Source organism: Sinocyclocheilus rhinocerous, unplaced genomic scaffold (assembly GCF_001515625.1).
Source record: "Sinocyclocheilus rhinocerous isolate Xijiao unplaced genomic scaffold, SAMN03320098_v1.1 scaffold1100, whole genome shotgun sequence".
NCBI lineage: Eukaryota > Metazoa > Chordata > Actinopteri > Cypriniformes > Cyprinidae > Sinocyclocheilus > Sinocyclocheilus rhinocerous.
In genome coordinates this window covers 319,633-330,366 of record NW_015635085.1, presented here as the reverse complement: position 1 = coordinate 330,366, position 10,734 = coordinate 319,633, and the positions used below count along the sequence as shown (strand labels likewise).

The following is a 10,734-nucleotide window of genomic DNA, read 5'->3' as shown; positions in this document are numbered from 1 at the left end:
TTTTTTTTTACCAGTATGTGTGTTCCCTGGGAATCGAACCCATGACCTTTTGCACTGCTAACACAATGCTCTACCACTGAGCCACAGGAGCATTGTGGTATTTATATTACTGTTAGGACTGTTAACACCAGCATTATTATTATTATTAAAATGCATGAACAAACCACTTGACTATGAATTGCAGAAATTTTAGGCAAGCACACTTGATATTGCCTTGTTTTGCTTGGCTGTAAAACTGTGTGAGCAATAAAATATGACAAAACTAGTATTTTGTAATGTTAAAGCACTACACACCGGAAAATGTAGCTTGTTACTTTGAGCTACAGTCACATTCACATTACTGACAAATACAGTTAAAAGAGTGGTGTTGCCCAACACTGAAAAGTGCACAGACATCATAGCGTGTGTTTAAACTAAAAATTACATCTTCCTGTTAATTTACAACAATTAAATGGGTCTCATTAAATAATTACAGGTCTACATTAATATGAAAATGTCTGCACTTCCTCAGATTGCTCTAGCATGTCAACTATTATATTACTCATTTGAGGATGGCTTAGGAAAGAGCAGATACTGAGAAAGAGATACTGGTCAAAGAGAGGACCCGAAAAGCACAGAGTGCTCCGATATACCTTAGTCAGGCTAGCACCATATTTCATTTTTGAAAGGAACGAAAAAAAGGCTTTGAAGGACAGAGGTACAGTGTGTTCAGCTGACAAAACATCCTTCCAAAAAACTTTCAGTACACAAAATCTCTATGAAACTTTTTTGAAAATCAGATGTCATCAAGTCTATCTCTCACAGCCATTTTTTTTCATCTGTGCACAATTCAATGCTGTCGATCCTGCAAAGCTCTGTAGTTGGAAGGATGCTACTGTAAATGGTTGATTTTGCCTCATAGTTGTTAGGCTAATAGTTGTATGTTCTGTTTCAAAGGATCTGTGCACTAATCAGTTAAAATACGTTCAAAAGAACTTGTGTACATAAAACATTCAGAGATTTGAAATTGATAATTGATAGCTAATAAAGAGCTCTTGATAATGAAAGTTCAAAATTGAAAAATGCTGTTTTTAAAGACTTTAATGCTAATTTGAGAACTCATGTGTAAAAATCCATCTGCCAGTCACTGATTCCAAAAAGCGCACAAAGTAAAAGGTGAGTCAGGAGCATGAAATAGTGTAGGAAATAGTGATAGTATACACTTTCAACAATTGCTGAAGTAGAATTAATTCAACCAAAGTCAAGGGCCAAGAGCCCACATCACCATAATGGTGACTTCAAACAGACCATACGAAAGAAATAAAGCCAAAATGGTTTATAATAACTGAACATTGTGATGATGTTTTTGGAGTTGTTTAAGCATGCTCTGGTGAGATATCATTGATTTAATTTGCAGTTGATTTCATGTAAGGCTGTGAGTCAGCTGTAGTTGTGCTGTCTGCTCGTCTCTACTCTTTTGTTCTGTTCTTGCTGTTCCTCTTATCTTCAGTGATTCTGCTCGTTAACTGCAAGTGTCATCACTAATGGTCAATCTTCTAAAAATAATTGACCGTATGTCACTAACTGCAACACTGCTTCAGTGTATGAAAACTGAGCAGTGTTTAACACTGTGGGTTACATGCAACCTGCATCATGCGTTTTTCTTATAACAATTTCTTATTCAGGTTCGTGTTCAGTCATAGATTGTCGCATTAGAAGCTGTTTGCATGTGGGATTCTCAAGCACAGCGTGGAAGAATCTTCCTGTACTGTATATTATTCCAAATAAGGGAAATAAAACAGTCCTGATAAGACAACTTACGGTTCATAGGCACGTCTCTAGTGACACTCCACACGTTGCTTTGAAATTTCTTGTTTAGATGACTTCCTAAAGGTCTGAAGTTTCAACTTGTAACTTGTTTTGTGCCGTGTTTACATTTTGAACACTTAAGTTGTCTCTGTCAGTCGTTTTCTTTACTTTCATAAATCAAAACGTAATTACACTCGGAGTGCAGGTGCTCTTTGGGATGGTTTGTCACCTCATTTACAGTGATAGCATCTTATGGTGATAGTGATATCTTCCTGAAAGCATTGTTGAAATATTGCACATGTAGTTGTAATCCTGTTGGATAGTCTGTTCAAATTATGCACAGTGTTGTTTCACAGTGATGATGTGAGAGAATCTGTCACAGCATCCAGATAGAAGCAGCTGCACATGTATTATTACCTGCAGTAACCTTCTGGAGGACTTCATTATGCCTCCCTGAGAGCCGTTACGTTAACCATCATTGGCACGGCTGGTGGAGCTGGTGTTGGCTCATGGAAAGCAGGCCCGTCCCAGATTATACAGGGCCACTCGTTCCCACCATGATTTCAGCGAGAAACATGTCTTGCTTGGCAAAATCACAGTCCACTGATTCTGACAGATTTGTCAGCATGGCGAGGCTTTACTAATACATGTGTGGACAGGAATGATACATTCATAGAGGTGTTGTGTTGTGACTGATGCAATGAGCCAGAGTGTTCTGACAAACAGTTGCATGTTAATTTGTTTCTGACAAAGACATGCTCAAAGAAAAATGGAAATGTTTCTCTTTAGAAATGGTATTGATTGTCTGTCCCAGCTGTTAAGTCTTTCAGATAGATTGAATCAATAATTGTATGTCTCCTGGTGAATTATGGCTGGGTCAGGTTGGTTTAGGTTGTGTTAGCTTTCCACACCAACTATATGTAGCAGGTATACAGCTGGTTTGAGCAGTGCTGGGAACCTATTTTATAAACTGTATAAACTATATTTACTGTAATTATATATGTACTTTGAAACTGTCTAAACTGTACATAAAGATACTCCGTGTTTTTCTGAAAAAGCAGTACAAGTTACTAACCAAAAGAAGCAAATTACATGGAAGCAATTAAAGAGCTATTAAATACATTTATCTTCATATACAAGATGATACTTTTCAATTGTGCAGTTAGAGCATTCATTAAAACATATGAATCAGGGTGACATTACACTGAACTTCATTTTGTTTCATGAAAACAAGACAGAGGGGCTGAACTCATTTATTTAGAAGAGCACATATGATCATATAGCCTCAGCGCGCTCTGCGGTAAAGCTGTCGGCACAACATGATTCAAAATGCAGTGATGTAGTGTTTTGTCATGCTACACCGTTTTTAAGGTGGAAACAGTAGCTTGTTACTGGAAAAGTGACACTATTTTGAAAACCACTGAGCTACTGTTACACTGCTAAAAAATGTAGCAAGTAACGTCACTACCTTCAGATCATTACTCCCCAGCAATGCTTATAAATGCTGCAGTTTGCAGTGCACTTAACAACTATTTGTGACTTTGTGTGATTTCACATACCAAAAGTGATAAATGTGAGAACTTGCCCCACAAGATGTAGCAGCGCTAGTTAGCTGGTATTCAAATGGTGCTCTATGCAGCACAAATGCATTCGCATGGATGAATTATATAATCCTTTACCATCGCTAGCTCCCCTCCAGCTAACCTTGCTGCAGTGTGGGATGCATTGCCCACATTTCTTCATAGCGTCAAGCCCTTTGATGCGCTCCACAGTCTCGTTCAGTTCACACGAGCGGTGTAAACACTCACATATCCCTTCAGTATTTACATGGCTCTGTATTTAGTCAGAGAGCAATCAAAGCGCAGCATGCGGCAGCTATGCATGTGACAGCGCTGCCATATGACGAGGAGAATCACAGGAATAGATGGACACCCCCCACCTCTGTGTGCAAGTGAAACGCAGTTGACGACACAATGCCGCGTGCCATGCTTTCCTAGTGCCTCTCACTTTTGTACTGCTCGCACCTATGAGAAACACTCATGCTTATCTCTCCTCTCTCTCTCTCTCTCTCTCTCTCTCTCGCTCCCTCTTCCTCTGTGTCTCTCTCTGTCTCTGAAGGAGTAATGGAGCGGATCACCATGTAGACAGCAGCCGACGGGAAGCAGGTAGAATGGGAAACCACATATGGAGAGCCGCCGGTCTGCAGCCGTGGTGAGCGCAGACGTCCTCAGGACCTCAGCCGGGATCTCGCGGATGGCTGTCGCGTCCCCGCTCGAGTAACGCAGAGGAGCCTCTCTTCAACTGCAGACAGCGGACAGGATCAGTTTTTTTTCTTCATCCTCCCTCTCTTACCTTCCATTCTCTCCTGCATTGCTCTCGTTTTTATTAGACACCTGTTCTCCAGCCGCACCAGGGACTCCTTCTCTGCCCGTGTGGCATTTTCTCCATTTCTCTCATCCGCTTTCAAGAAAAGCTACCAAGCAATACTCAGCCACCATGGGGGACATGACAAATAGCGATTTTTACACCAAGAACCAAAGCAACGACAGCAACCATGCAGGGGGATTTGGATGCTCGCTCATGGAGCTGCGTTCCCTCATGGAGTTCAGAGGAACGGAGGCAGTGGTCAAAATTCAGGAGGACTATGGAGGTGTCGAGGGACTGTGCCAGAGGCTGAAAACCTCGCCGACAGAGGGTGAGTGTGCGCTGTCTTATGCCGTCACACGCGCTAAACACAATCGCACTGCATAAGCTCGCACTCATACAGTGACACTCTTTCAAATGATAATCATTTCCATTCCTGTATGCTCTTCTTCCCCCTTAAACATGCTGCTGATGCTGGTTGGCTGTCTTGCAGAATTATTAACTAGGATGTGTCTCCCAGGCAACAGCGCAGGGGTCAAACTAAATTTGCTACTTTGTACAATGATAGCGTTGCTGGGTAGAAGAAGCCATGCATATATACAATTTTAATTACAAATAACCTCTCTGCAATGACTGCAGGATCCGTTCTAGAGCATTTTCTTGCATAGAAAATCAGTCGCATGACCTTTAGAGCAGAAAGGAGCTTGCGAGCATCCATTGGAAAAATGGTGTGATTGGCATCTTCATTGTGTCATGATTTGTCATGTTCTGACAGTGGTGTGACTGTGATATCCAACGCATGCACCATTTGATCTTCTCCTGTTAGATGCGTCGTCATTTAAAACAGCTGTGTGTGATATAGGTGTAGGAGTAGATAGCTTGTTATAAATGTAATGTATTTCCAATATGCAACCATATTGTGAATTCAAATGCCTTTTGTTTTAGATTAAAACAAAATGACAATCCATATAAACTGGCCTGCAGTAGATGTGTTAACTGCGACAACGCTAGATTGATAGATCTGTCAGCCTGGACGACAGCAGAATATTGCCTTCTCTGCAAACTATGTGTTTGATGTGAGTGTTAGGAACATGTTTAGGAGCAGGCTGTTGCTCTGCTCTGCTGGAGTGACTTGTGCTGACACCCAAGTGTGACATGATAATGAAGACAAATGGTCACATCTAGTCTTGTTAATAAGCTGAGCAGTTATGCCTTCTCTCTCAGGACGCAGTCACCACTACCCAGCAATGACCATACACCATCTTCTAAGATTCTTTCTTCCATTTTTCACTAGTTCAGCCCATTTTAAGTCAACCTATGAGGCACTATCATAAGAAAGATGTTTTAGAAAGGCACAGACAATGTTTAGCAGCTTGAACTACTCAGACATACTGTCCGCATATCTAAAAATGGCATATCTACATCTTTATAGTGAACCAGAGGAAGCTTAAAGGCAAGAATGTGTTAAAACCTTTATTAGGGTCTACTTGTGTGCCAGTTTTATGACTTCTACCAACTACCCATGCATTACCTAAAGAAAACAACCCAAACTGTTCAGTGAACAAGAAGGGCACGCCGTGTTAGAGAAAGCAGGACATGCCAGTTAGCCAGGTCCCCACCAACCGATCTACCAGCCCTAACAATGTTGACATCGGCCCCTTTGGCTGGTAATTCTTCTGATCAACACTCAGGACCAGCTTGAACCAAATTATGTCCAGCTTTGACCAACTGGGAGCCATGTAACAGCAGCTAGTTGTAGCTGGATTTTCCCGCAGGGCGGGAGGCAGACACTAATGTGTAACTTTATCCCTCTTCGATTTCTTCGGGCTCTTCAGTCAATACTTGTGCCTTTAATCTATGTTTACCTTACTCATACTACAATCAATGATGAAGCAGGGCTGATGGTCAGTTCATCTCTACTGAATAAAGAAATTGCTCTGTAAGGACAACACAAGTCTCCCTGGATCCTCCTGGATGCTACAGTACATTATGTGGGTAGTATTGAGCCGCTAGAGCGCCCACTTTTCTCAAAGTTGTGGGTGTTGGCCACTCTCACACAGAGAGTTCCTGGCAGATGGGAGCTGAGCGAGAGATGGAGGAGCCTGGCGACCTCCCAAAAAAGAGAAAGCATCTCCTTTAAGTCAGCTTGCTTCAGATAATGCTGCCGCTAGTGCCTGTAGTCAGGACAAATGCCACACACCATCTGAAAGCCTGCAGCTTGAGGTACAGTTAACGAGAATTAATAAGAGCCAGGGAAATCTATGAAGGACGGGGGAAGAGTTCCTATTTGTACACAGTACAATGAGCAGGCCCGAATGACTACGTCCATGTGTTCAGACGGTATGAAAGGCACTTCTGTTGTCGCTGCAACCACAGTAAACAATTTGCCGTAGAGGTGGGCTAGGGTATGACAATGCCAAGCAGCTATTGTATGCTAATGGTCTCAGTGTGCTGTGCCCTAGCACCAGCTGCAAGCTGGCCAGAAGTGTCTGTTCGCTCACCGTGACTGTCCTCCCCCATGCCTTCCTCTGTTCTCATTTCTATTTCAGTCTGATGGCCCAGCTCACTACGACGCAGTGCACATCCTAACCCGAATTAGCATGTTTAAAAGTAACCAACACTTAGACTGTCTCGCTAATCTCTCCACTCATGTTTCGTACGTCCTGATGTGTCTCCTGACTAATTCATAATGAAATGAGAGGTAAAATATCTCCTGAGCCTGGCCCAGTGCAACTGAGATGTATTAAAGGCACAGATGTGAGAATTTTAACCTTGGCGCTCAATAGTGCTCTCGCATTTAACACAAATGCTTCTGCTGCTGAGGAGAAAATGTGAAATGCAGCTAATAGCCAATCTTTACAGCAATTAAAATGGAAAGAAACAGAAGGGCTGTGAATATCGTAAGTGAGGCACTCCATGTAATCCGATGCCACATTTAAACCGTAAGAGGCACTGAAGGTCAAAGCAAGCTGGCAAAACATCCCAGAGCCAAGCTGCAAACACAACATAACTGCAGCTCGCACAATGAGCATCAGTGGGCCAGCTCCGCTTATCAGAGCCACCGTTTCGCCTGACTGATCCCTGGCGACGCTTTGACATTGCGCTGAAGGACCCGGTTCTGGAGCAATGACAACGGCTGTTGGCTACCGGATCACATGGCTACTTAAACACTGTCCCACCTTAGCTAGGCTGTGCCCTCGTCCCATACCCTTGATCGGCACGCTAATCTAGTCCGCCGGTCCGCATTCTCATTCCCCTCTGACAAACCTACTTAATCTAGGGTCCCAGCAGGAATTGCTCAGAAGGAGTACAATCTCCTCTAATAAGGACAGTAGTGCTGCCCTGATTCCAGCAGCCATTCTTAAAAGGAGAAAGCACTTCCCTCAGAGGACAGATTATAAATAAGAGACCAGGCCACATTTCTCCTCTTCCAAGAGACAGATGCTCCTGAATGGATGACCTTGGAGGGTAGTTTGAGTCGGTGATGTTGGCACAGAAAAGTTGGTAACGTATGTAACATGATCAGGGGCTTAAGAGTGTTCTAAAAAAAGGGGTGGGGACACATCGTAAACCTTATTAGCCTGGCTCATGAATATTTAGAAGTAACATCAATCAGTAGTTTTAAGTCATTTGCAGAAATACAGCAAGTGCTAGGCATGTTAGTATTACTGATTACTGTTCACACATTCATTTGTTTGATCGACTCCTGATGCAACTGGTTGGAGTTGACTTAAAGCTGATCTTAAAGAGTGAATTTGCCGACTTTATATGTAAACTAATAATGTGTACTCTTTCTTCGTGCTGCCTGCACCGAAATATCCCCGGTTAATTGTCAGTCCAATCTGTAGTTTTCACAAAGTGAAAATACATATCTTATTGTGAAAATACATATTGTACCCCTGCATTTTTCTCAGTTTTCTCTAGTCGTATAGCACTAAAACGATCAAAAAAAAATTTGCATTGACAACCAAGTTTTATCCATCTTGCCAGCAGTGAATTACCCCTTTAAAGCTGCTGCTTTATGTGGCCAGCAACGTTTTTCTCTTTGCACTGAAGCCACACAAAACAAAGCTCTTAAATTATAATGATTATTGCCCAGAAAATGTATCTAAATGAACATAAGAATTTATAAAAAGTTGGGACATGGTCGAGGGATCCTTGAATGATACACACAAACCTCCTGGGCTCAGTCAATGTGTGTTTAGGGTCATGCAAATGGACGGTTCTTTGTCAGACATGTGCTTGAAGGGGTCGGGCTGCTCTCAGTGGCACTGGCAATGGGCAGGTGTGCTTCCACTACTGAAACGCGTGACAGCTGACTCTCTGGATCGGTCAGTGCATCACACATTGGGCCTCCCCATCCGTCATGTCTGATGTCTGCCTAACACCATTAACCAGAGCCAAGTCACTTGCTGATGTGTTGCTTTTTCATTTTGTCACTGTCTTGCTTGCCCTCTTGACCTCTACATCTATTTTTGCACCTGTGTGCACGTCCTGTGGCATGTGGCGTTGATGCTGTGTCATCCATTCCCCGTCGCAACATTGAGCTTCGGTGTTGGCACATTTCAGCAAAGTGAGAGATATAGGTGAGCACATTCTTATTTTCCAGGACAAAGTATCTTAACATCTTTCAAACAAAAGAAAATTTCTTGACAAGCAAAAGACAGTTTGTCATAGGGGTAAGAATTCTCTGAAAACAGGTCCTAGTATTTCACCCAGTTTTGCTTGTCAATTAAAGCTCAGTTTTAGGACTTTTGGACATTTCAACAGAAAACAAGACAAATACTGATGATGCAGATGAGGAAAGTGATTTTTTCCCCATTTGCAGTCACACAAACATCATCATACACTGTAAAAAAAATTCTGCAAAAAAACGGCAGCTGTGGTTGCCGGAATTTTACCATAAAAAAATACGGTAGCAACGTTTTAGGTTTTACGGTTTTAACTGAAATTTACAGTTAAATACTGTATTTTCATTAACTGATATAATGTTAATATACCAACCTATTGAAGTACTACTTCCAAAAATGGTATACTACCGTAAAATTAATGTCCAATACATGTAATGTCCAATACAGTTTTTCACCGTATATAGTAGGGGAATTTACCTTTAACCATTTAACAGGTTTTTACTGTAGCATTTTTACAGTCTTTTACCGTTAAATTCACGGTCATTTTTTACAGTGTAGTGTGTAATATGCACATCACTGAATGTGTCATGAAAAAACGCAATGTTACAATCTGAGTTGGTGTGATTGTGCTTGTCTTGTTACACCTTCGCTCTGTATAATAGTAAGATATCAGATCAGATATGAGACTCAGACTAGTGAACTTTACTGTTTGACATCAAGTGTGGTAAAAATAGACGATATCCTTTAATTTAATTAATAAACTTTGTTTTTAACCTAAAAATGTTTTTAAAATGTTAAAACTTTTAGGTTACTATTTTTGTCAACATCAAATTAGACACAATTTACTTTCCAATTAAAGAAATAATTTAGAACCGAGCATTAATAGAAAAAAATATATAAACTTTAGACAGTTTCATTACCTTATGAAAATTTATTTTACCTTCCATGACTTTTTCCAAGCCTGGAAAAAAAAATCGCTGATGTTTCATCACAATGTATTAGGCTCTGCCTCTCGGTAGTGTCTCACACTAAGTGGTAACCTACAATCATTACCTTAAAGGGATATTTTTACCTGTTTCAACCCACAAACATTTGTTTTGTTGGTATAAATAATTGGATTTGGGTTGATTCAGTGATGTTTTTTTTTATTTATTTGAATACAACTTAATTTAGATGTGACCATTTTCAGGTTACCATTTGTTTTTCAGTGCAAATTAATTTCCTTTTCAGCTGATGTCCAAACAAGCACAATTATTTTTCAACCACCAATTGTAGAGACAATTTGTTCCCTGTTTGTCCTTATTGAATATCCTGTTTGACTTGATGAAACATTATGAAAGTAAAATGGGTGAATGCTGTTTGATGTTGACTTATGCGCATTTCATATAAGTCATGGAATCGCTTTCTCTAGCAGTATCCTCAGTGTCGTGGATAAACTACCCTAATTCAGATGTATATGCAATGTCAAATATATGCAATATTGTATGTATAAAACATCAAACTTATGGAACATAAATAGGAAAACAGAAATCTATTAGGTTTCCAGCATGTAATGCAGTGGCTTCACTATGACTTACACTATGGCTAAATTTAGCCATGCTACCCTCTATTTTAACATGATTGGGATGATCTTTACATTGAGTTTTATGGGTAATGAACATGGGACTTTACTTACCTATTACTAAGGCTATAAGCAAGATTGCAGTACATACTGTGCTCAGCAATGACACATACTGAAAACCAAGCTATACAGTAACAGAATTCCTTTGTTCATCAGTCGGATTTTCCCAGCCGGATGCTTCAGCTGACAGCGCTGACAACAGTATTGTTACATAGCGCAGAGAAAGTTTTGGGAAGTGACTTCTCATATGTTTTTCATGAGTTCAGGGGCTCCTGTGCATGTTAATGGGCAGCTTTGTGTTGGAGACACACACACACACACACACACACA

General features: G+C 40.9%; 1 protein-coding gene across 1 annotated transcript in view; it reads left to right on the top strand.

Annotated features, from left to right (window-relative positions):
- The window catches only part of LOC107746712 (plasma membrane calcium-transporting ATPase 2), a 100,402-nt gene that overhangs the window by 20,696 nt on the left and 68,972 nt on the right, over positions 1 to 10,734 (top strand). Inside the window, exon 2 of the mRNA XM_016561010.1 lies at positions 3,907 to 4,483. Within this exon, the coding sequence (XP_016416496.1) occupies positions 4,285 to 4,483 (199 nt within the window). The 5' untranslated portion in view covers positions 3,907 to 4,284. The remainder of the gene's footprint in view (positions 1 to 3,906; positions 4,484 to 10,734) is intronic.